Raw genomic sequence first — 27,648 nt, 5'->3', positions numbered from 1 at the left:
CTGAGTGGGAAAAAAAGGTTTTTGTTATTAGATAGGCCAATTCTCTCGTACACAGTTAAAATACTTAGGCTATTTTACTCTTCTTCTTTTTTTTAAACTCTGTTTAGGGTGTGACCAAATAGACCCATTTTTAGAATAAAATGTACTCTACAAAATTTACTGTGTACCAGGGGTGCTCAAGTTCAGTCCTCAAGACCGCCTATCCAGCCTGTTGTTCCATGTTTCTTTCCACTAACACACCTGATTCATGATCAGGATCGTTATCAGGCTTCTGCAAAGCTTGCTGACGAGCTGATCATTAGATTCAGCTGTGCTGCAGGAGGGAAACATGTAAAACCGGCTGGAGGACCGAACTTGAGCACCCCTGCTGTGTACGTTCGAAGTAAATCCCAACGTATTTGCAATTACGTTCAAATGTGTTTTGCGAATACATTTAAGCGCATTTGCCTGCCAAATGCTGACTCCACGTCGCAATTCCGCGCTACCGCGTGTGTGCGCGAGAGTGTGTATATGTGTATGTGCCATGGTCATGTCTTGCTCCTGGGGGATTAATTACGGATGATGCCATTTTTCTCATTAACGTGGTGAGAAATTGTGGAACTTGAGTTTGCATGAGCACGCGCACGCGCACATAGAAGATCCGTGCGTAAGGGCTGCAGCTGATGCTGAGATTCCGTACCAGATATACACGGTGCACTTCCCTCACCGCAAGTTTATTTTGTCCTGCGTGTGTGCGAGCAACATCTGCTTGCTCCTTCAATTCAAACGTCACCTTGTTTGTTTGGCTTCACCCTTACAAACACACCATTAGCGCTGCCCTGCGCGCCGACGACTATTCCTGGCCTCGGCCTTAGTTTAGCTCAGGCCTGCTGCCTGACTCACTGGAGGTCCCTGCAGGCAAACCTCAGTCCTACCAGAACCGAGGGAGAACCGAACCACAGCGCACCGCCCAACCACCACAATGTAACCCTAGCCTGTACTTGAAGCTCCACTGTCAGATCGAGTCTCTCAGTATGCGTGTGTCCTCCGGCAGCCAACTCTGATCTGCGAAGTCCACCTTGTGTGCTTACAGACAGACAAGTAGGCCCGGTTTATGGAAGGACATGAAAGCCAGAGACATGAAGAATGGACGGCAAGCGGCGGTTGGAAGAGGGAGAAAGAAAACAACAAAGGTGGTCAGGACAAAAGCAGTATTGTATCATTGCAATGACTTGTGAGTTGAAAGGCCGAAACGTCCTCCCCAGAGTTTGCTCATAAAGCCTGGAGGACGGGCTTGGCAGATCAGGCCCCAGCCAGACAGTTCTGGCGGTCCGGCGCAGAGAGATTCCAGTAAGAGGAGATGTAAAAATCAATTTGCAGTGAAGAAGGTAAACAATCGGAAATGACAAATGCGACGGTTCTTTCCATTGCGCAGTTTTTTTCTTCTTCTTCTCCGCTCGCCACTTTCACGGTTATTAAAGAAAACAAATGCAAAAGCAAAGCCAGTGACTAGTCAGTAATGTTGCGGGAAGGGATCTCTTCCAGAGTTTTACCCTTTAACTGATTTTCAGCTACCATGCACGCTCTGTCTTAAAATGTGTCGACCTTCAGAATTGGAAAAGCTACAACGAGGGATGAGGGCCACATATAAATGTTTTTTTTTTTAGAGGGGGGTAATATTCAGAGAGAAAAAAACTCACAAATTTACAAGAAAATAACTCACAGATTTGTGACATTATAAAGTGGCAAATTTACGAGAAAAAAAATATCAGAAAATTGTGAGAAATACACATAGCCTTTTTAATTAATAATTCCCGAGTGTGTAAAATGTCTACAGTGGAAGGCCTCGTTAAATTATACTTTTTGGTTGGGTTTTCAAATAGGGAGATCTGAGATAGTATTTGCTTTAGCAGAGATTAACCATATCATATCAAATATCAGAGTTTATTTCTCATAAATTTGTGATTTTTTTCCCGCAAATTTGCCACTTTATAATTTCGCAAAGATTCAAGATTTTTCTCGAGATTTGTGAGTTTTTGTCTCGCAAATTTGCCACATAGTGGCGCATATCTGCAAGTTTATATCTGGTAAATGCGTGAATTTTTACGTGGATCTAATTTGTAAAAAAAAAAACAGCTGATTAACAATGGACTAAATAATGCAAATACAATGAATGAAAAAACTGACAGATGGATCACTCCTTGTTATATATTTGTTAAAACATTCATTATGACTTCCAAGTTGTATGTGATAAGTACAGTATAATCAAAAATAGAAATCTGCCGTCTCCGACCCCATTTTATGCCTCTAAGTCAGTGGTTCTGAACCTTGTTGGAAGTACTGAAGCCCACCAGTTTCCTATGCGCATTCACCGAAAAATAAAACATGTTTTGTACATAGTTATTTTGAAAACAGCAGAGGCCCCATAGAATGGAACCCTGTGGAACACCATACGTTCCATTATTCATGGTAATTCATACATGCGAATACATATGAATGTCAATCGATGTGAATTTATATTCTACATATTAGTGTGACCACTTTTTTTGCTCAACATAGTTATTATGAAGGGTTTATAATAATAAAGAAATCACACGACATACCATCACAACAGTCACAATTCGACTTCTGAGCGCATTCCCTGCAGCACAGCGAGACCAAGCAAGTCATGTACGTCTTGACCCCTTCACCGAACCCCTGAGATTGACTCACCAAACCCCTTTTTGATATTCCATAAACCATTGCATCCGAATGTAACCTTTTTTAGTTGGTGGGGAGCTCAAATCTCCTGGTGTTGTATAATTAATGACAGCAGATGTGACTTTTGTTGATTTGCCGTTTACTTCCTGCACACACACGAAGTGCACTGATCAATCCGCAAGGCCTATTTGGCAGTTGCAGCATACTAAGAAGTGCTTTAATTGTCTTTATGGGCCATATTTGACATAAAAAATAATAAATAGTGTTTGCGTTCTGAGGGCCCTCTTGTATTTTTGACAAACGCAAATGAAGAAGCGTCGGCGGCCCGTAGAGGCTGAAGTCAATACAGTTGTGCGGACGGGGAAACAATGGAGAGATGACTGTGAAAGAGATTGAAAAATGAATGGGGAAGCGAGTCCTTGGGGCCTGTTTGGTGGTTAGGGGCCATCGGGGGCCCCAGCAGAGACCTCCATTAGTGGAACGATCTAACCCTGGGGGAGCCGGTGCAGCGGCGAGGGCCGTCTGTTTAGCAGCAGTTTGTCCGCATTCCTCATAACATCGATCGAGTGCGGCGAGCTGAAGCTGCAGGAAGGCTCTTTGCCGCTGAATAGGCCGAGCGGCGGCGTATCGACGGAGTAGAGTGGACCGCTTCCGAGCCGCGCACCCCTTTGGTCATTTGGGGAAGACGGACACATCTTATTCAATACGTACGCCACATGGCCGCCTGGAGGCATGTTCAAGCTTTGGCGGTATATGAACATGGTTATGTGTGTGTAATGATTTGTGTCTTACACACTCTAATCCTCTTGTGTGTCGGATGAACAGATCTGCTTTGACTGGCTGGGAACAATATGAAAGAGAAAAAGTGAGGAAACAAACATGTTTCCCAGGCTCACATTATCCCTCCTTCACTGACCCTAAGATCTACTCTCTTGGCCTCCATCTTCCCATTTTGCACTCTCTGAAGTCACATTCCATAAAATCACCTCCAGCTACCAATGCTTGCTAATGAGAGATTATATTGCCGTTGAAGACTATACAATAATGCTGGGTTATATTGTACGTAACAGCAGTGGAGCCCTACCAAATCCCAGATAGTCACTCTAGTGGCAGCATAGTGAGTAACACGGGCTTACTTTGAGATGATACCAGGCCATTGTTGGTTCACTTTGTGGCTTTACAGCTTTTTGGGTTTTAACCCTTTAAATACCTGAAACTGGCACTGGGCTCTATTTGCTTGACTAGTGCAGATAGAAGAGGGGATTGGTGCCATTGTGGGACGGAACGCAGCTGACTCCTGGCCCCTTTAAAATCAAAAGCGGTCAAAGCGCATACAGTGGTTGAAATTGCAGGAGCAGAAATTGACTCGTTGGGGTCCATGCGTGAGATTGAAATTTGTTGACTTCCACCACAAATCAGCCTGTGGCTCGTTTAAATACACCAAAATCACGTGACACTACCTGCACCAGTAGTGTGCAATCGAATACGCTGCAACACCTATCAAGACACAACGTGGTCTACCAAACACAAATACGGTAAACTAGACTTGCTCGGGCACGGAAATTAAAATGCACCCATTTTTACACGGACGTCTGTCTACCAATATAAGGCCCTAACTAATATTTGTGGACCTTCTTAAATGTAACAAAAAAGTGAAGTAAGAGCTGACCAATTAACAGAGCTGTTCTTTGATTGGCTACATTCCGTTCACGTCACAGTCCACGGAACTAAGTGACTAGGGGAGATGTTGGTTTTACCCACTCTTGAAGATTTTTTAGTTGTAAATAATGAATATTTAAATGGAAAGTCAACGAAAAAATGTCCTTTACAATAATGTGTCTAAGAAGCATTCTGATTGGTATTGCATTTGTGGAATATGAATTAAGCAGAAAAATCCACCTGTTTTATCCATGTTGGGGGGCTGCCATTTTGCCACTTGCGGCACTCTAAAAATGACATCACACCTGCTCAGGTAACGACCAATAAGTCCTGAGCAACTATGATGTCATTTTCAATCAACATTGACAAAATGGCCGCCCCCTGAGATGGATACAAATAGCTTAACCCGTATTCATTCCACAAACACAATATTAATCAGAATGTTGTGTTTGGATTAGTGGGGCTGCATGGAGCATATCATGTATGTGTCGTCGGCCTAAAACACTCCACCAGCGATCCTCTTCTTATTTTGCATTTGTTGCGTGCATGTGTGTGAGCCGCATCGAGCGTGTGTGTGCTTTGTGGTTGTTATTGTTTGTCGAGCCTGACGCGCTGGCAAACAAACCGGTTTGAAGCCTTTGTACAGAAAGCATCAATTCTTAATGGGATAATGACATACTAAGCGACTCGCAGCGGCATCTCTGTTTACAGACAAAGACAAGCCACAAACAAAAGACACACATGCGCAGCTCTCCACTTTCATGTAACATTAAGCTCGACGTGTGTCCATGTGTCATCGTGATGGACGCGTGTATCCAGCGAGTGTCGTAATGTGGCTTCGGACCAGATTCCCTTATAAGACAAGAATGTCGTCCGTGGCATCCCAAGTTTTCCACTGGAATCATCCATTCATCCAGCCTGTTTCCTGCCCCAGGCTCTTCCTCTCGGCCCGGGCAGGCGAGGAGAGGGAACCCTCTGTCTATCGCTCGTCCACAATCCTCCCCCTCCCCTCGCTCGCCACATCCCTTTTCATCACTTTTCCTTTCCCCTCGCTGCGTTGGGGTCACTTTTGGTGGGCGCCTGGAGTCTTGTCTTTGCTGGATTTTGCTTGTCTGGCTCTGGAGCTGACACAGGCGCATGACTCACTGTGAGTCACAGCTATTCAGGATTATTGCTGAGGAAACGCTGCTGAATAGGAAGAGAAGAGTCTTTCTCAGACTGGTACCGGAAAGCACACTCATGCATACTGTACAACTGAACAAATACGCAAACTCTCCAAATTAGCCCAGGACTAACTTTAAATAAAGCAAGCACAAAGTTTGGAAAAAAAATACAAATAAATCACTTTAACCTTGAAATGTCCCCTCGCCCAGGCACAAGCTCCCTCTTTTTTTTTTTTTTTTTTTCATCTGTTAAATGTTTGAGTGTTTGATAGTTTGAGGTCTATAGCAGAACCCGCCCGGGAATTAATGTCATTCATATGCCCCGCGGAAATTACTTTTGAAATGCATATAATCTAAAACATGCAAATGAGGCTGACTTTGTGCACCCTGTTTAATATGAATTATCATTTTCTGAATACCTATTATTACTGCGTACATTTCTCCAATTATATTGTTCCTTTTTGTCACTTTTGGATATTGACGCACACATGCACATCAGGAACACCCAAAGCATGCAATTGCGTGGTCACTTGCGCTCACACACGCTTATGCAGAAAAATGTCTTTGTGAGGGTTGTATTTTAATGAGGAGTAATAAGGATGGTAATGACCCAGTCCTCTCTCTATTTTTTTTTACTTCCTCTATTTTTGTATAAGAGCTCTCTCATTGAAAAGTCAAAACATATAATGCCGATTCTGCACAAATGTACCAATCAAAAGTCCTTAAACAGCACATGAAAATAACAAGGCAGGAAATACAAGTGTTGCTCATCAAATTTTTATGAAGGAGCTGAAATATTGATGTGTTTTAAAAGTGAGCAGTGCATGTTTAGTTTGTCGCTTCCTTTTCTGTTCTGGTGATCGAGCACTTATTAATGTCCTTGTCTGAGAGGCAGACGTTATTTTTTTGGTCTTAAATTGAATGGAAGGCATCCCTTTTTCAAACGAATTACTCTATTAATTTATTTATACTGTGCCATAAATTATTCTATTAATATTAGTATGTTCCAAATTAGTACAACTACTCTCAATGTTCCTTCTACTTTTATTAATTAGGATGCTTGTCACTATATAACAAAGATTTTTTTCTTTCTGTGATAAATTATAAAGAAGTCATTTTTTAATGCAATGAGAAACGGCGAAGAAATTATTCATGTTTTAATATAATGCAGTATAATATGTGCAATGTGAGAGCAAAAAAAAGTGTGATGAAAAGAGCAAGAGGGGCAGAAAACTAACAGTTATGTTGAACGGGCTTTGGTTGGTGTTGATTTTGACTTTGCGTGCTTGTCTGAGTGTGTTATTTGTGCACACTGTGGGATCATCATCTTGTTTTAGTACTTTTGGATAGCATGTAAATTAATTACCTCAGCTTGGACCAAGTTCAAAAGTACTGAAATTCAATTAATTTGAAAAGTGGACATGCTATCATTTCCTCCCCATGTCTCCTTTTAACGTCTGGCCTGTTTTTACTGTGCTCTTATTCAATTATATTTGATTAAACTTGCTCTGATCCAATCTATTAATTAACTCAGAAATGCAAAGTGCCCCGTCTTGAAAGCCCGCGTATAATATTATATTATGTCCACTTTGATACTTATTTATTTATATACACCACACTGTTTTAAATCCTTTGTAAGACTTTATGAGTGTCGTCGCCCCTTTCCCAGGTAATATTAAATCTACTCTACTCATCGTCCTTGTAATGCAAATTCTGATCATAAATTGTGTCACCTAAAGGCAGGGAATGTAGCTCTTTGGCAAATAAAGTTCCTCTTTTTATCTCTTCCACAATTTAGTGCTTTCACGGAAGGAAATGTACGTTTTTATACCTGATTTAAATCGGCCTTTGTTCTGTTAGATTCAGAGCTCAGGTTGGAATGCTTTTCATTGTGGAAGTTTTGTCAAATAAAACATGGACTGCGTAATATTGAGTACATAAAACAACAAGATAGCATCAAAATTACTTTGATTGACAACACTTCATTTATTTGACAATACGTTCAGAATGTTGAATTATTTTTTTAATAATGGCAAAATATCAGCATACCTGCAAAAAAATATGAAATATATCTCATTTTTCATAATACTTTTCTTAAAGGTGCGTTGTGCCATTTAAAAAGGTAATATTAAAGCGTTTTCTACATCATGCATGCTCCACCAATGCCCAGATGAGTACGAAGAGCCCTGATTGTTTTACTCTGACTGCATCAATCAGCTTTTATCTTCCCTTTATAGTAGAGTGTTCGGACCCTCACACTCCACAGTTTCTTTGAGGAAGGGCGGAGTTTTTCTTACCTCATTTGAAGTCATTTATGTCATGAAGTCATCGCTTTAAGATCGCGCACCTTGAACGAGCCTGACATAGATGTTGCTGTTACGCTTTGGGCCGGAGGTGGCAGCCGTGAGTAAAAAAGTGACAAACTGCACAAAGATCCTTTGATGCACGTATTAAAGAAAACCCAACGAGTTTGAAGTAAACAACAAAATGTTTTTTTTGTCTGTTTCTTTTTCCTGGTGCAAAGGGCTCTCTACCATTCTAGGATGGCACAAAACTGTAGGACAATAAAAAAAAAATTCTCACAAAAATAAACTCGCTCAGAATTGTAAATGTTTCTCCTGCATATCATTCCAAATCTAGAAAAAATTATGAGGCCTACTCAAATTGTAGGTAGGGCAGTATAAAAACCAGTTTCTGTCATCTCGTGGTGATTGGTGATATCATAGCTTAAAACTACAGTCGACCCTGCGCATTCACAGTTTGGCACTCACGGATTAGCATGTTTAGTTATTTTTCCCCATTTGGGTATTTTTTTTCTCAAATTTTTTTTACTTTGAATTGTTCCAGATTTTTCCAAAATCCCCCCTCCCCTCACCCCCCATTCTTTGTGGAAAGCATATCTAGATATGTTTTGCAGTGGTTTGTAATAAATAAATAATACAATTTTCCAAAAATATATATATTATTTTATTACACATTGGGCCACTCAGAGTGGGCCACCAGTTACCCATCCCTGATCTAGATGCTACCTGCTGGTTGCTGGGGGGAGTTATACAGCACAAGTACTAGTGGTATCCTTACTCATATTGGTATCAGTTTGAATAGAGTAGTATCAAACTCATCGCCTAATTGGACAATTTTTAACGATGAATTAATCGATGATATTGTCCATGTGTAGTCCTGGTATTCAGAGACGGAAACATCTCACTGAACATTTAATTTGTAGTGTACATACACAGTCCGACATTTCAACTTATATTCCTGAGTGACACAGTTTCATCAGAATTTCTCCTCCTCAGCCATCATCTCCTCCTTCCTCCCTTCCATCATAGTTGAAGGTCATCCTAATAAAGCGCTCTCTCAGGACACGGCTGCTAATTGCTCAGCTGCTTTCACATCCAAATAAAGGCACGCTGCCTTTTTCTCAGCCCTTCATTCCTCCACCGCCCGCCTCACCTTTCTTCCACCACTCTGAGCATCAACCTGACCTCCATTTACCTCTCTGGACACAAGGGGAGAGATGAAGGGGAACTTTCTTTTGTTTTTTCCATTTTCATCCTCATGATCGCGTACACGTGAACTTTACCTTTTTTGGAATGTGCAACCCGTGATTTTTAGGCTCAGATAACTGAAGTGTGCATGAAGTCCGCTCCTTCTATAAATATTTGTGTTGTGTGTACCTTTGTGTCTGTATTCCCTGTTTTCAACCGACAGTGGCCGGCAAGCTGGTAAATCACTTACTGCTCTCTGAAGGAAGGGCCCAAGAGTGTATGTTTGCCCCGGTCACACAAACATACACACACACGCCGAGCGATCTCATGGGCGCGGAATGCTCTGTATGTTTACCTATGGCTCCAGAACCCACCTGACCGAGGGAGGCTAATCTTTATGGGCTCTGTAAACAGGGACTTTGTCTTCACAAAAATACTCCACGTAGACATGTGCTCACATATGCAATCAGTCACAAAAACGCACAGATAAAAATCCAGCGCCGCATTCAGTCTGATTCATTTTTCATTATCCTTTCTCACGTCTTCACTTAAGTCAGACTAAAGTCCAAGATAGCTTTTCCCGCACTTGACGATGCTCTTTGAAGCGAGCCGGTCGCTCGCAGATATTGGCCCACATGTGACGGGACTACGTTGCGGGATAATAGCGCTCACCTGTTAGCACTGGAGAGGGGCCAGGGCAACCGCAGACATCCAGCCCGAGCTGTTCACTATTAGCCAACCTGTTAGCACTGGCAGGCAGCCAGAGTGGCCCGGAGCACTGCCGTTAGCCTGTTAGCTTTAGCACGCCTTTGAAGTTTACCTGCCTCAAGCGTGCATAATTTGCGTTCACGACCAGCTGCAGAGGAAGAAACCGATGATATGGTGCGCTGTGTGTTTGTACGCTTGAGAGAGTGTGTTATTGCTTCCTATGTGACCTCATCACTTCTCATTTTAAAACTAATAAGATGCTCAGATATGCCATGCCAGATATTCAACTTATCCCTGGTCCTCCTGTGTTGAGTTAGGTTACACTCTTGTGTCGTGTTAAAAGACTTAAAAAAAAAAAATACATGTATTTATTTGACTTTATCTTTCATCATGTTTTTTTTCTTCTTCAAAACATCAATTCACAGAAAAAAAACATCAAAATATGGCATATGGCTTTAACATGTATTGGGATGAACTATTTTATCATTTTATTAGAAGCACATAAAAAGTAAACTTTTGGAGATTCACTGAAAAAAATACACCGTGTTCTTGCTTGATACCTGTTAAACAATTTGTAGTTTCTTAGTTAAAACATATTCATTTAATTAATATGACACCCTAAAAATATTAATGACAGTTTTTTAATGATTGATTGATTACAGGGGGCTTAATAAGAAAATAAAATTGTTCACATAGTTTATAAACCAGTAGGCAGTATCTTTAGTTTCTGGTGATTTATAGGTGATTTATAGCGTACTTCATACACAACATAACTCAATATGCTTCACATGCTGTAATTAAAAATACAACATTTAAAAACAGGTAACAGTGCTAAGCTGATTTAAAAAGCAAAGTGTATAAAAAAAATAGCTTTCTAAATTTACTAAGAGAGCATGCAGCAATACATTTTCGAAAAGATGATTTGAAAAATACTTACAAAAAATGTAATCATGGATTTGAGAAAAGAGCATAAATTAGCATCTTTACGTATTTAAAAGCAGGGTGTTTTGAATCTTTATTCATTCATATTATTCACTCTGATTATATCAGCCAATCAGGGGGCCGTATATGCCGTACAGCATTTTAGGGCTGTTTTTGAGAAGGCGTATAAATCGCAATAAGGCACTAAACTGCAATTGTATGTTGTTCAAGTCATATACATACATTATTGAAATAGTAAAATGTCTAGTAGAAAGATACACATTCTCGGAGGTCCAACTTAAGCCCCCGAAACTAGGATTATACACGCACGTGGTGTTTCTGTGATGTTCATAACTGCTTTTACACAAATGCAAATGTACTGCAAAATCTTTTCAGTCAATAAGTTCAACGTTTGCTCTCTCTTTCTAGTGTGTCATATGCGAGATCAATGGCGTCCTAAGAGGCGAGACTTGATTGGTGGGTTTGTTCTGGGGATTGGAATGAGAGCAGAAAGTCGGGGGGAGGGTGTCATGGTTTATGTAGTTGAACTGGTGTGAGACTCCGCCACGGGTGTGTAAAATGTCTCCAAATGATGTCTCGACTGTGTGGAGTTGAGAAAAACACTGAGTTGGAATTTTCAAGAAGAGAAATCCTGAATGTGGGAAGACTTTAGTGGACGCTGACAACAAGCCGGATACAATAAAGAAGCACCTGTCAGGAAATATGTTCATTCGATGACAACACGGACTCCTCCAATTTCTTGTCTTATTTGCTGAGAAATCTGGATGGAACAATGAAAGATCATAGACGTAACCTATATGGATTCTATTTCAGGGTGAGGACTTTAATGTTTTCCAGGGTTGAAGCTGCCACTAGTTACCAGGCAGGGAAAGACAAATGATTCAAGAGTAGGATGAAAGCAGATTGGATGGAGTGCACATACTGGTACAGACATTTTTTCCTCCTCCTCGCTCCCTCCCACACTTATTCCCTCACTTCTTTGCCTAATAAGCAGCGTTCCTGTGAGCTGATGCAAGGCGGAGGAAACAGAACAGGCGTTCTGGGACCGCTAGAAATATTCCCACATGAGGCATAACATGATAAAGACTTATTATCTCACTAAGCTGCTGTAAACACAGATGCGCGGGTAAATACACACAGTACACAACTCTCTCGCTTGCACGCTGGCTCGACGGTTCTCGCAAACAAACTCACACACACACACTCGCACACACACACACACACACTCGGGGTGAACTTGGTGATGAGCGCTGACCAGGAGGAATCTGACAGAGGCAATCCCGCTAACAAAGCCACGGTGAAGCCGCTCGCTTGGGCATTGAAGTTGTTTGAACTCCCCCCACGCAGGGGGAAGGAGCAGTCAAGAGTTTGGCTGATTATGAGCGCAATCTTTTCGGGAACATCTGAACAAGCTGCGTGTCACAACAGGACCGGTAACTGCTCATCAATCACAGCAGTCACATATATACACATATGCAACCTGGCTGTGAGCGAATCTATTACATTACAAAGGTGAGCGTCGTCGGGAACATGTTGAGTCCTATTTTCTCTCTCCTCCATCCCAATTCGACAACTTTTTTTCCTCTATCTCTCCGATCAACCTTGCCTCATCGCTCCATCCCTCTCTCTGTGTCCCCTTGGGCTACGGTGGGAATGCCTCTTCCGCACACACTCTCGGGTCAGAGGTTCAGCTTGAGGGGGTCAGATGTTGTCGAAGACGACGCGCAGACGGAGCGCGCGTCCAGGCACGCCTTTTCACCAGCCGCTGCCAGAAACACTTTAACCTCGAGCTATTGAGTGTGTGCGTGCATCATGAGCCTAATCAAAGACTTCAGGCGAGATTTATGCCCCTGCCTTTTCCCCGACCTCCATTACAGCAGCTTATATACACCCATTAACAGGATATGACAGAGTACACACCCTTTGGAGCGCTGTGTGTGTGTGAGTGTGAAAGACAGGTTATGTGCTCACTTCCCCATTAGGTCCCTGTCCACCTGCGAGCTCCTATCTCCGCAGCATATTGCTAATAAGGTCAATGAGGAAGCGCTAGCAGCAGATGGGCGCGCAGTACATTACAGCACAGTGCGGGCCCGATAGGCGGCCGGTGATTCATGCTCAGCGAGACGTGTGATGACGCCGAGAGTTTGTAGCACGCCGCAAAGTCAGTGGATCTGTTGATCACTCAGCACTATGCATGGCTTCATAATATTACCCCGGGGAGTGGTTTGACCTAGCAGGGGTCCGCGCGGAGGCGGGAGAGACGCTTGGGTAGAGGAGTGAGGTTGGAGATTAAGTGACGAGCTTTAAATGTCACAATAACGCTCTACTTCTTAGTCTTAACCTCCCAGGCGGATGGTGCCAGGAGCGAGAGGGGAGGAGGTTCGGAAATACTGCAGTCTTGATTTATGCTCTTCAAGTGACTGCGTATGAAGGAAGCATTCTTGAGCAGACTTTTAGCACCTTGTTCTTCTTAACCACAACAACATGTCTGGAGCACATTTCAAAACATTTTTACTTCAGCTTTTTCAACTTTTTAATTATTTAGTATACCACTATTATACAGTCAACTTTTTATTTTTTATTTTTTATAAATAACAGTGGTCAAAGATACAAATAAACTTTTCTAGAGAATTTTTTTGCACTGGTTTCAAATCAGCCCTCTTTTTTCTCTAGCACAACACATTTTCATAATAATAATAATAATAATATGCAATATAGTAATAGTTTTAGTAATATTTATGAATTGAAGGTGGGGTCAAGTAAAAAAACAAAACTTTTCTTTTCATCTCAGGGGTGGCTATTTTGCCACTCGCTGTCGACTGAAAATGACATCACACTTCCTCGTGGCTCAGGTAACGACCAATCACGGATCAGCTTGCAAACTTCACATGACTAAACTACACGTGAGCCGTGATTGGTTGTTACCTGAGTCCTGGGCAATTGTGATGTCATTTTGAGTCAACAACAAGTGGCAAAATGGCTGCCGCCTTAATTCATATTTCACAAACTTAATATTTATCAGAATACCATGGTTAGATTTAGTAATGCGACAATATATATTTTTTTACTTCTCTTTTTAAATCTAAAATGGCATAGCTATAAATTACAATACATGGTAAAACCATTTTTCCGCAAGCTTTTATAGGTCAGACTTAAAAACAAAAAATGAAAATATCTCAAAATCCTGATGTGCTAGAAAAAAAAAGTGAAGTCATTTGTTAAATCGGTGTCAAAAATATATTAAGGGACGCATAGAGCCATCTCTGATTAAAACTTGCTCTTGACTAGTGTAAATTTGTATTTATTATTTATATTTATTATTATTTATTTTATAAATTTGTCTGATGTGGAAATAACTAGATTTTACACAGATCTGATCAGCTAAATCAGATTTTTCAATTTATAGGATTTCATTGTTATTATTTTTTCCCAATGCATTTCAATGAGCATCAATTACACGGGTATTATGCTAAAAAAAATAAACAACTTGTTTAAATAGATTGGACAGATTGGTCTAATGACGACGCTCATCTTTGTACTGTAATAGATTAGCTCACAATCTGATCGGTGATCGGTTATCTTTTTTTTTTTTGAACTTGTTGATTGGCGATCGGCTCCAAAAACCTGATTGTTTAAAGCCAAGGAATGGCAATGGGCAAGTTCCTGGAGTGGTTTTCATCACTTGTCGCTGGTAGACTTTTACAATAACAAAAAATACATTCATCAACAGTTTAATATTTGTCTCAACAAAATGAGATCTTTGTATCTTTAGCTCAATAGGAAGAGACTTTGTAGAACTTGATTCCATTCCATTCCAGCACATATTCATTACATTTCCTCCCGGATTGGCTTGGAGAAACCACAGGGTTCTGCTGCCTTGTAATCGGGAATGTGGCATCCTTGTCAACTTTAGCAGCAAACGTGACATTGATCTCTCGTTTTATTAGCCGTGATAGCAAGAACAGTGAGAAGTTTGCGCTACACACTATTGCGTGAAAACAGCATTATAATAAGGTTAGAGAAGGTCTGAAACCGAATTAGTTATGGGCAGTAGGAATAGAGTGGATTGACAACTGGATAGGTGACAGCAGTTCAAACTTGCAATATCATTTCACACATTTCACTAGCATTGATCCATTTTCTATAAAACCGTGACTGGTGACTTCATCTTGTGGTTGCGCAATCTGTCTGTAATCGAGCCTTCAATTTGCAGATTTTTCCTCAACAGATGTTGTAGATGTTAAGCAGCATTAATGTCACCACAAAAGTCTACCGAGCTGTTTCCAGGCTCAAAAATGAGTTTGAACTATTTATCAAAAAACCCACAGTTGTCATTAATTCTGGTGCTGAGTTGGAGTTTGGTGTCTTGTTTGATATAATGACATCCCAGGACTGCCGTTTATCAACCAATCAAATGTTTCGGTTGTGACGGCGCTTAAGTAAAATCCATTGTGTGAATAACAAGCACCAGTACCACAACATGTCAAAAGTAGAAAACGTTTCTGCGGATTTCACAATTGTTGACCCTTTTAACTTGCATCCTTTCCACCTGCACAATAACATGTTTAGGCCTCTGTCCCCCAGCAAGCATGTGGCAACATCCCATTAATGGGGCTGCTCGTTTTCTATCCCAACCTCACCTGCTGTCACATTGAAAATGTGCTTGCACACACACACACACACACACATTGCCTCAGAGGCAAAGAAAAGTTGGAATCTCTGATGAAATGTCTTTTATTATTTCCACAGAAGGCACAAGTTGTGCTGTTCTGAAAGCCACACACGCACACAATCCCACAGAGCTGTTGGATAGAATGTCTCAATGGCATTTTGTGTACAGAAACAAACGCATCACAAGTTTCCATCTAAAACTCGGCTGTCGCTGCGTTAATTTCCAAAACTAGGTAAGGCAGCAACGCGAGATTGAGCTTGTCATTAGGAGTTCGCAGCTTGCGTGCTTGCATGAAGGTTTGTTTTGTTTTGTATTAGCCGCGTTCTGCGAGCTGTACGAGCGTGAGTGCGCGTGCGTCTCCCCACTCCCACGCTCGCGCTCCCTAACGATGGCAAATGTGCCGGTGTGTTTGCAAGGCGTTGTTTCTCAAAAAACAACAACACATCCAGGAACGGCGCGTTTTGTCTAGTTTTGTGGAAGGAGGGCGCTCTAATTAGAGAGGCCCTATGAAGGTGCTTCAAACGAGCGTTGTCAAAGAGCAACCTGCTCACGGCTTACACACAGCGCACACATGCCACCTCTGATTATTGGAGAAATGCGTGTTTTATTTAACTATATCGCAGGGTATTAGCAGCCTTGTCAGTTTAGATTTGCTGCCTGTCTGATCCTAATCCGCGCGTACGCTGGCAGACGCGCACATCTCCATGCAGACAAAAAGTCTGCTTCAGGTGTCACTTTGTGGCCACTTGTGCGTGGGTGGCTCATGACCAAAAAAACCTTTTTCACAAATCGCACATGAGTATGAGTATCGCATGAGTATGGAGGACCAAAACTGCCAAAATTAAAAATAAATGAATGAATAAATAAACTAAAGTGAAAATAAAAATGGACATAAAAATGTAATACAAAAAATATATATAATATAATATATATAATATAATAAAAATATATAAATAAATAAAATCAAAAAATATATATATATAGTAAAAATAAAAACAAAAAATAAAAAACGAGATTCAAAAAATAAAAATTTATATAAAAAATAAATGTGGACATAAATACAAAAATAAATATATAAATAGAATTAAATATCAATCAATAAATAAACACGCTTTGCTCTCATATTTATTTAGGCTATTTTATGCTGCAGACGCTCTGTTAGGATGAAATGTTATTCAAATGAAGGGGCGGTCCTGAGCGTCTCTTGGGTTGGACTCCGCCGTTGCAAACTGCCTTTCATTGGTCGAGTGAGTGGGTCGGCGAACAAGGAAGTCAACTTGACAACAAGTTTTGGTGACAGTAGGCAAGATAGTCGTCCATTGCTGGAGACTTCCTTGTTCGCTGACCCGCTCACTCGACCAATGAGAGGCAGTTTGCAATGGCGGAGTCCAACCCAAGACACGCTTAGAACCGCCCCTTCATTTGAATAACATTTCGTCCTGACAGAGCGTCTGCAGCATGAAATAAGTAAATGTGAGAGCACAGCATTTTTATTTATTTATTGATATTTAATTCTATTTATATCATAATTTTTTGTATTTATTTCCACATTTTTTTAATATTTATTCTTTAAATCTTGTTTTTTATTATTTTATTTTTATTTATTTTTATTTATACATATGTATTTTTTATTTTAAAAATAATTTTTATATCCGTTTTTATTTTCACTTTTTTTCATTTATTTATTTATTAATGTATATATTTTTAATTTTGGCAGTTTTGGTCCTCCATACATGAGCACACACAATTCACTTCTCTATCTCGGCATGTGTTTGCTTTAGTTTCCAGACTTGTTTACCCTCTCAGATAGGAGCGGGATTTCTGTTTCAAACCGCTTTTGTTTAACCCGTGTTGTTCTCTCCGACCCCCCCGTCTGCCATCAGGTGCCAGTGATGATGGTGGAATCGGCCTCTGAGACCATTCGAACGACACCGTCCAGCCAGAACGGAGTCAGCAGCCTCAGCAGCCAATCGGACGGAGGAGGAGGGAGAGAGGGCGGGTCCAACGGGGACACAAATGGAGAGATCAGCCCTGTCGATCTACTGCACCTGCAACAGCAACAGGTGTGTGCGTGTGTGTCTAATCAAGACGATCAAGTTGAAGGCCATCCCACTTTTGCAACATATGTACTGAATGTTGTGAAGAACAGCATGTACACGCCAGGTTGTTACATAATATACACACGAGGCAGCTTTTGACAAACTGGCTTGTCTGGCCTTTAATCAGCTCCTACTGTTCATTCTTCATTATGCAAACGTTTTCCACTGAGCCCCAATTAGGTTAAAGGAGCCGTTTTTTTCCAGCGTTGACATCCTCACAGTGCGATGCAAACACATACGAGTGTGTCAGAGTTGTGTGTTCATTTGTTTTATTTTGTCCCTCATGCATGAAGTGTTTGTACGTGTTTGTGTGTATGACACATCCGCATGAAGCGTCTCCAGTTAGGTTGTTTATTTTGCTTTGAGTGCGTCAGACTCCACTCACCCACCCTCCACCCTCCACCCCAGAAGCTCTGCATTATATACAACACAAAGACATACACACACAAGCTTGAACCACATCTAATGGTGACAATGAATGAATCATATTTATTTTTTATTCATTTATTATTGCTTTATTTTAGCTTGTGAGACAGACTTCCGCCTTGGGCACTGTCACATGACATCACTCCAATGGAAATATTAGTGACGTTTGTCTCCATTTGACCAATCAAACGGAATCTGGAAGTCACATGACCGCACACAAAGTATTTTTCCAAGTTTTCAGAGTAACACATTTTTTCGGGTAACTTTCTTAATTTATGTAATAAAGATTCACTTTTGTGAAAATGGTATTTGTGGGCAACATCCAAATGTGTACATTGCCATTTTGCTATTGTCTTTTCATCTGTGTCATTGCAACTTTACTGTATGTACTGTACATTTCTATTTGTGAGGGTATTTTAGTTGCGCCACATGACAAATTTGCAAAAGTTTGCGTTGGGTTTTGGCTTCATTTGCCATGACACCTGCTCACGTTCTAGATGAGGAAACCCCTGCTTGCTAAAATAATCAATCTGGCTAATTATTACGATGAAGCCTCAGGATTTTTATGAACACTCGAGGCCCTTCACTTTCAGTTTTGCCCCATCCCCCCTACTCAACCCTTCCCCTGACTGCATCCTCACCCTGCTTCCTCAGCAACCTTCAGCCAAGGACACACATGCACACAGACACACATGCAGTTCTGCACTAATGCACATACATAAACACCCAACCTGTAGCACACACAAAGCGAGTCTTTCTTCTCTCGGTCGGGTCTTTGCTCTCGATGTTTTTGCACCTGTGTGTGTGTATGTGTGTGTGTGTGTGTATGCTGGTATTTCCTCTCTTGAGCGGGTTGCCAACCACAAGCATGCCTCCTTCTCTCTTTCCATCTTTTTCTCTTCCTCTCACTCACTGAAGCTCTTTTTTCACTTCAGTCCGCAGTATACTGTGAAAGACAAGCACAACCTTTCCTCCACATTTGAACCACACCTAAAATGTGTTGCACGCTACTTATTAGTAAGCAATAATTATCATAATTATCAAGCAATCCAACCATGTAACAATGTAAAAGTATATATATATACTTCCCTATGCAAATAATAATAATGCTTTTGGATTTTTCATTATAGTTTTTATTTCATTCTGAATAATAATAAAAAAAACATTTTGTTTTTATTAATTAGTGTTTTAAATTCATTTTGTTAGTTTTTATACATTTTATTTTTTGATTATTTGTTTTACTCTAAACATCATTAGTATTAGTTTGTTTTATAAATGTAAACTGTAGTTTCAAATACTTTTTTTTTTTTAAAGCATTTTAATTTATAGCTAATTTCTAATATTTTCGTTTCAGTTATTTCTAGGCTTCACAGGATCAGGATTTTACGACTGATCACCAATCAACAAGTTTGAATAAAAATGATAATCGATCACCGATTTGATCAGAAGATGGCGCAATATATATTGATTTAAAAAACTTTTATATTTACTCTACAGTCGACCGCCTTCATTCGCGTGGGATACGGAATGCCCCATCCCACAATTAGCACAAGCCCGTCAATTGAAATGCTTGCGGGGAAAATATATATATTTTTTTTTTTCAAAAACTGCTGATAAACATTGAATATAACATGTAATGTCTTAATTCATCGATCGGGCAAATTAAGACATTAAAGCTGATGACCGATTTAGCATAAAATGCAAAATATCGTCCGATCCCGGTCCAACCGAGCTGATACAGCTATTTCGTTACTTTCACTAAATACTATAACCTTGTTTGGGAGAAATCACATTATTGTCCTGTTGTCAAACCTCTCATCTCACCTCTCTGTCTCCGTTTTACCATCATAGCTCCACTGAGAAATGCCTTTGCAGTAAATATAGGTAGGCCATAACATTAGGTACATTATACTGTACACGCATAATATGATGAGATCTAAAAATAGCTCTCAAAAGTTATTTTTAAATAAGAGTCAGAGAGTTCTTCATGATTGCATCCCATTGGATTGTGCAGGTGCTATGTCCGGTGAGTGTTAAGGGTGGCACGAGGCGAGGTCGAAGCGATTGCTAAAACAGCCGCAGGGTTTGAAGGTAAAAGGAGGGGCAAAAGGAAACACACTGGGAGGGAAGGCGGTGGTCACTTGTGCGCCTGAAGAGAGGGAATAGAGGGATGAGGGAGGAGTGTAGTGCTGAGACGTGTCAGAAAAAGGGCGCCTGGGCCCCCCTGTGGAATGTGGCCTGTCTGCCTCCCCAGAAAGAACAGAGCAGGGAAGAGGGGGGGCCAAAAACCAGTTCTGCCCCATCATGTAGGGGAGAGGAAGGAGGGGGGCAGCCAGAACAAAGAGCGGCGTTACGGGCCGAGGGTACGAAGAGGTGGAAAAGTGAGAGTGTGTTGCACTTTGTTGAGGTGCACGGGTGTAGACATGCGATGATGCATAGCCAAGCAGAAATGTAAGCAGGATAAATCCTCACATACCTCCAAACGGTATGTGTGTTCTGACGAGAACCAGGTGTCTTCACTACTTTCCTTTTCCTTACATCTCTCATCCAACCCCCGCCCCGTTTTTGTAGTAAACGACTACAGTACATTGCTGTCTCCTCTTTTTCCCTCGCCATCAATTAATGGCTTCTGGTGTTCCAGCCGCCACAGTAGTAGTAGCAGCTGGCGATGACAGCAAAAGAGGGGAGAGGAAGGAGAGAGAAATGGCGACAAAAAGGTGCCGTTTCCTTTCAGGAGTGCCACTCATCAGTTTGGGCTTTTCCTCCTCTCTCTCTCTCTCTCTCTCTCGCTCATTGCCTTGGCCTTAAGTTACTCCTGCAGGCAAATAGAAAGTCAGAGGCACATAGACGTCGTGCTCTGCCTTCCCCAAGGCTATCAAAGGCACAATGTTTGAGGAAAAAAGCAGTTTTACAAATTGGTCTGGACCCTCCATCCATACTCCCATTTGTCATCTTCAATTTTTTTTAAATGTCGTCTATCCTTGCTTTAGCCCTTCATACGCACATCACTCGCTCACACTTTCTGTATATAACATCTTTGCAATGCCATGAGGTCTTCAGTAGCCATTAACCATCGCTGTTAAGTGACAATAACTGCTTGAACCCACAATAATTATTTAGTCCTAATCGGCCAGAAGGCCACACATAACAAAAATTTAACATTCACCGTCATAACATATAAATATAAATAATTATTGTAAATCTATCCATCCATCCATCTCTATAAATGTTGTGAACGCTCATGTAATATGACGCTTTTCATTGGCCGACTATGTTCACTGCAATTCAAATTTCAATGTCAGCAAACTAGTGCTTGCTGGTCAGCCACTCATCAAAAGTAGTAGAACCTTGTTCATTGTGTGACAAATCCGTCAGTTCACGCCGGCTACGTTGCTTGGTGTGCAGCGGGCCTTAGTCTTATGAATCGGTTCTGAGAAGGTGTCAGTGTTTTCTCTCAGAGGCTCAAACTCAAACTGATCCAGTTGGAGCTATTGGACACCTTGTTACCTGTATAATCAGCAAACTAATGTACGAACCCCAACGAGTCAATTTTTGCCACAATATCAAGGACTGTGTGGAAATGAGGGGAGCCTCTTCGATTGGCCAGGAGTCGATTGTGTTCCATCTCACAATGGCATGAATGCCCTCTTCCACCTGCAAAAATTAGGGAAAATACCAAAAAGAAAGACAACTCCACCCATGTGCACAATTAGACTACAAAAACAGAGCACCATGTCTTCATTCTCAATCATCCCTATAAAGTTGTCAACGCGTCCTCAAACTCAAATTGGTGCTGATGAAGCAAGGTGGACAAGTATAGACTGTACTCACACACACACATGCAGACACACTCGCACTCTCACATGTGCACATGGGTGATGTGAGTTAATGAAGGGTGTAATTAAGTAGCCGCAGTGATGACTGGAGATCGGGGCGGGGCGGGGTGGGGGTGGGGGGCTGATACAGATCTCAGATATACACAAACACCGATAATATGATAAGTGTTCCAGGCGCATGTGTGAAAGGACTGCAGATCAGTCAAACGCATGATTGGCTGGTTATGGCGGAGGTGGGGTGCAGGGAAGACTTGCAAAGTAATGGGAGGTGAACGCTGGTCACTGGGACACTAATGTCCTGTTTGACCTCCAGATCTCCGCTACAGTTCACTTTCAGGTCAGGGGTGTACAGGAGATAGGGGTGATGGGGTGAGGGCTCAAAAGAAAGCCAGAGACATTTCCTGACGACACATTCTGATTTCTTAGTGCTGTGGGATTTCATTTAATCACATTATGCTTGTACATCTGCATGAGCAGTGGAGTCCCCTTGCACATTGCTGCATGCACTTCCCTCACTACGACTGTGTGTGTGTGTGTGTGTGTGTGCGTGTAGCCCCCAGTATGTGCATGCATGTTTCCCACTGACATGCACAGGCCACTAAATCAGTGGCGGGCCTCTCTCTGAGTGCTGTCACCTCCTAAAAGCGTTGCATCGGTCTCAGCCAGGCTGTCCTCTTTATGATTGAGGTCAATGTAGTTCAGGGGTCACCAGAGGCCAGGCCGGGTTGCCAAGCATCACAGAACACCCACTGCTGGATGGACCACAGTACAAAGAACACTATAGTGCACCAACTTCCTCCAAGAGTCTCCAAAGCACCAGTGACACAATTTTTTTTCTTTTCTGACTTTTGCTCCCCTAAAGACACTAGAATATAGCTAAGCTTCAGATATATGACAGGCTTCGTAATTGCTTTCTTATTCAGGTGTTAAATACAAAATGATTTGTACTTTTCTTTTTCCTTTTTTATTTTTAGTTAAATCCAGTTTTCATTTAAATGGCATACAAAATGACAAAGGACTATAAGAAGTTGCGTTTTACGAAAGCATGAAACTGCCAATGTGGAGTACACATTTTTGACTGTCAATCTCATTTGAATGTATTTAAATTAGCGCTGTCAAAGTTAAAGCGCTAATTCAGTGATTAATCACAAAAAATATCACATTATTCATGTATTAACACAGATTAATCACACTATTAATTTTGACCATAGATTACCCTTTAGCTTGAAAGCGGATGGTTACGTTAAAGGTAGCACAGGTTGTGTTTGAGCAATATAACATAACTACGTGCATTAAAGTAAAGCTTTTACTTTTAATGTTTGCGTATGACATCCAGAGTATTTGTTCATGTCAAAATATTGGTGTCGTCCCCCCCTCCATTATGCAAGTAATGAACTGGTTAGAAAAAGAGGAGGATAAGCGTGTGCAGTGGATCAACATTTTTTGAACACATCTTCATAACATTAAATGTAAAAAGAATTAACACATAACCAGCGCTCTTCAAATTTGGCGGACAACATTTTTTGATAAAAAAAGCCTTTTTGAATTTTTGAAAAATTCTAAGATCTGATTAAAAATTTTAATTATTTGACAGCTCTAATTTAAATACATTCAAACAAGCTTGCAAATACGTTCAAACGTACTTGTAGACTAAATGCTAAAAACATAGCATTGTACCCCATAATGCCATGGGGTGTTGACTTGCGCATGGCATTATGGGAAAAAATGTCAAACAGAAATCACGAACTGCAGACATAATGATAAAACCATAAAAATGAATAATAAACGATGGTTACAGACTTACTTTTTAACATAATATAATGTACCCCCCCCCCCCCCAAAAGCCTTAAAAAAAACTTTTAGAACATTTATAAGTTATTATGTCCATTATGGACAACAATGCTATGCTTTTAGTTTTTAGCCTATCAGTACGTTCAAGCGGATTTGCTTACACGTTCGAACGTGTTTGCAAGTACATTCGGTTCTGACATATTTGGTATTGTTATATGTAGATATTGTTTTGAAATGATCTTGATTAAAAACATTTTTTTTATAGCTGATTAGGTTGTTGTACATTATGCTGTCAGTTATAAGAATCCTCATATATGATTGATATAAATCATTTCCCAAATAATTATTACATTGATTATACAAAAAAAATATGAATAAACAATTAACAATAGAAAATATTTTTCAATATATTCAACTCAACTTTATTTATACAGCATGCAAACACCACCATATACGGGGCGGCATGGCTCAGTGGTAGAATGGTCGTCTCCGATCCGGGAGGTTGTGCGTTCGATCCTCACCCCTGGTGACCTATGTGGAGGTGTCGCCGAGCAAGACACTGAACCCCGATTTGATCCCAGTGGACCTGGCAGCGCCCTGTGAGGCAGCAGCCGACCACGGGTGTGTGAATGGGTGAATGCGAGGCTATGCAAAGCACTTTGGGCACTGTAGCAAAAAAAAAAAATGCTATATAAATAGCAGTCCACAAAGTGCTGTACATGGAGTAAAAATCCATCCTTAACCAGACATACAAAAACAGACAGTCCAAACAATACATTCAGTTTATAACAAGCATACCTCGTCGAACACAATTTACAGCTACAAGATACCCTTTCACGAAATGAATTCAGAGATACGTGATTGTCCTTAGTGCACAGTTTTGATGACCTTTTTTGCTGTTAGTTCATTGAGTCTGATCGGGACTGAATTCCTTCATTTGCTTCATCATACGCGCTTGTGTGGTTTTCAAGCGCAGCCATGATTCTATCCATTTCTGAGCTGATCAAAAATGCCATCATAGAGAGTGTGACTTGACCAAAAGTGTAAAAAAAAAAACACACTTGAACTGGCTCACTGTCTGCTTTGAGTCTACAATCCACCGACAAGGCTACACGGATAAATCGTAGACGGACTGAAGAAATGGTTCAGCAGGCCAGATAAGCCTGCATGGACACAGTCACGGTTGGTTGACCCAGTCAGCCAAGAGGCTCTGAGACAAGAAAAGACAGATAGCAAGCCAGCTAAAAAGGATACGTGTGTGCGTGTACGTGTGTGTGTGCCTGCCCCCCCCCCCCCCCATCTTTGTTGTGGAGACTGAGTTATAAACACTTGCCTGGGCACCTGGAGTGCTGAGGTTGGCTTTGGTTGCCATGGGAGTGTTTAGAAGCACTTAAGCTCAGAGGGCCTGCCTGCGCTGTCAGGTAAATAACACACACACACACACACACACACACACAAGCAGGGGCAGACTTGCCAAAATGTCGGGGGGGGGGGGGGGGGGGGGGTTCGGGTGGGGGAAGTAAAATGTTGACTGTTCAGTTAATCTGCGGAGGGCATCACCATAGTAACAGTTTTAAGGGTTCAACGAGCAAAGCTGGATTCTCTTTTGGTGTCCTGTATGTGTAGTAATTAGCCACTACTTACAGGTATAAAAGCAGCAGCCCATGTTGCAATCATTTGATACACTTTTGTTTTCTTTAGAACTTCTTTAGAGGCAAGTGGATCAAACAGGTCACATGATGTCTCAACTCTACTTTCTCAAAATCCTTCATTACAGAGGTGGACATCGAGAGGCGAGTGCCTTAAGACAGAAGAGCAACAATTGAAAAGTGGCAGATTAGTTACACAGGAAACGACCAGATGCAGACACAACATGCACGCAATAGATAGGTCTAAAGTGAAGCTAATTAGCTAGCGTGTGTCAGCTCTTCGTGTGGGCAATTTTCAGGCAGAGGTTAGGGAGGAGAATGAGCAAATGATTTTGTCAAGAAATTATTTGCAAAAATAATAATAATACTATTGTAAGTTACACATTTTCAAAAAATAGTTTAGTAAATGTGGTTATTTTAAGTCATCATTTATAAAACACTTCCATAAATTATTGCAGAAACACAAACAGAAATATTTTGCACCATGGGGTATATTCCACGGAGGAGGCGGGACTTCCCACTTCCTGGTTTTCACACGTCAGCTTTGTTTGCGACGTGTGGGCCGCATCCCAGTTATTGCGCTTCCGCCTTTGTGCCCCTCGGTTGCGCGTTCCCGTCCAGGGGTGCGAGTGTGTAGTGTGTCTGTCTCAGTTGTCCGAAGCATTGCAGAGAGTTGAGACGCCGGATGGGGGGCGCAGGGGTTGGGATGCAAGTGTTTTATATCTGTACAATAAAATGTACAATAAAATATTTTTTGTCTAACTTTTTATACTCTTAACATAAAACTGGAAAAAATGCTAAACTGATCTATTAGTAATTGATACAGTAATTTCATAATAATTCATAAAATTGAGTAAAAATTAAAAAGATGTACTGTACTGTCAAAATAAGTGTGATATTGATTTGTGTTGAGGTCATTTTTCTGCCACTAGATGGCATAATTGCATTTGTAAGACGTTGGTGACAGCTCAGTGCATTTTTCTTTTCATATAAAGAGCTATCTAATCTTTAACATGAAGTAACTTGTGAAATTCATAAAAAAAAAAAAAATTAAATAGTAAAATATAAATGAATTTAATACTGCTACATTTTGACGTGGATGCGTTGTGATTGGAATTCCTCCAGTACAGGCTTTCCAAATAAGGGCCGGTCATTAATCAAAAAATGTTGTGGCGTTAAAGGAACTTTAAATTAACTCAAAATGAATGCAATAATTTTGACACCCTTATATATATGATTTGTAATTGCATTAAAATTTGTAACATTTTTCCACTAATTATATCATTGAAAATAAACCACTTCCTCTTTTTGGAAGAGCCCCCACCCACCCCTGCTTCTGAAGTTGAAGGTCTTATGCTTGCCCATCCATACGACGTTTTGTACTTTAGACCACTTCTGCAGTGTGTGTGCGTGTGTGTGTGTGTGTGTGTGTGTGTGTGTGTGTGTGTGTGTGTGTGTGTTTGCCTTTGTGTATTATGAGGACATGTCACCTGAATACACGCAACACTGCGAGGACATTTTGAATTATGAGGACACAGCCCATGTCCTCATAATTCATTCAATGCAGAAGTGCTTCTAGGGCTGTAGAAGGCTTAAATCCAAAGTTTTAGCCAATGTCCTTGTAAACCATAATTACATGAATTTGTGTATTTTTGTGTATTTGATGACGCCCCCTGTAGGAAGGTCCTCGTAATGCACCCCTTCATGAATTATTCACACCAGTGTATATTTCACAGCATTTGATTGGCTGACCGTCACCTGTCCCCACAATTACGCACATGTCCCCATAATTCAGTTTTTTCTCAAAATGCTGTGTATTGTGAATGTTTGTCTGTAGACGCAGAGCCTTTTTTTTTTTTGCAGCCACCAATTCCTAAGTAGATAAATTAAATAATGAAATACACTATGACATTTAATTATATATTTCAGCATTTAATTATTGCAGTGGTTGTTTATTTGAAAATATACAATGGTTAACAGCTGTTTATCACATCACTTTGAACAGCTGGAGGCAGAGACAGAGAAACTGTCAGTGCCGTATATTGATTCATCATTTAACATCCCACCCTGCCTTTACAATGTAACATCTTTCTGTACACCAGTGGCCAAATGTTTTGAGAATGACATTGATTTTCTAAAAATCTCCAGTGCTGACTTATTATTATTGTTTTTTTATGATGGCAATTTGCATGTACTCCAGAATGTTATAGTGATTAGATGAATTGCAAAGTCCCTATTTGCCATGAAAATTAAAGTAATTTCCTTTAGTGACCTTACAAACTTTAAGTGAAGAAGGCTTCAGGGCACCCAAGAAAATCCAGCAAATGCCAGGACTATCTCCCAAAGTTGATTCAGCTGCGGGATAAGGACATCACCACCAGTGTAGAGCTTGCTCAGGAATGGCAGTAAGCAGGTATGAGTGCATCTACACCCATGGTGAGGGAGTAAGACTTTTGGAGGATGGCCTGGTGTGACCAGTGAAAAGGGGATTCCATAAATACAGACCAAAATAAGAAAAAAAGAGTTGAAGTTA

General features: G+C 40.9%; 1 protein-coding gene across 2 annotated transcripts in view; it reads left to right on the top strand.

The window, feature by feature from the left end:
* foxp4 (forkhead box P4) overlaps positions 1 to 27,648 on the top strand; it is a 127,959-nt gene that overhangs the window by 25,417 nt on the left and 74,894 nt on the right. For both annotated transcript variants that reach the window (XM_086086935.1, XM_086086934.1), the window contains exon 2: positions 17,198 to 17,377. In XM_086086935.1, the coding sequence (XP_085943061.1) occupies positions 17,207 to 17,377 (171 nt within the window). In that variant the 5' untranslated portion in view covers positions 17,198 to 17,206. The remainder of the gene's footprint in view (positions 1 to 17,197; positions 17,378 to 27,648) is intronic.

The sequence above is a fragment of the Leptonotus elevatus genome, chromosome 10 (genome assembly GCF_054856555.1).
Source record: "Leptonotus elevatus isolate MCC_2025b chromosome 10, RoL_Lele_1.0, whole genome shotgun sequence".
NCBI lineage: Eukaryota > Metazoa > Chordata > Actinopteri > Syngnathiformes > Syngnathidae > Leptonotus > Leptonotus elevatus.
This window is presented reverse-complemented; position numbering and strand designations above follow the sequence as displayed.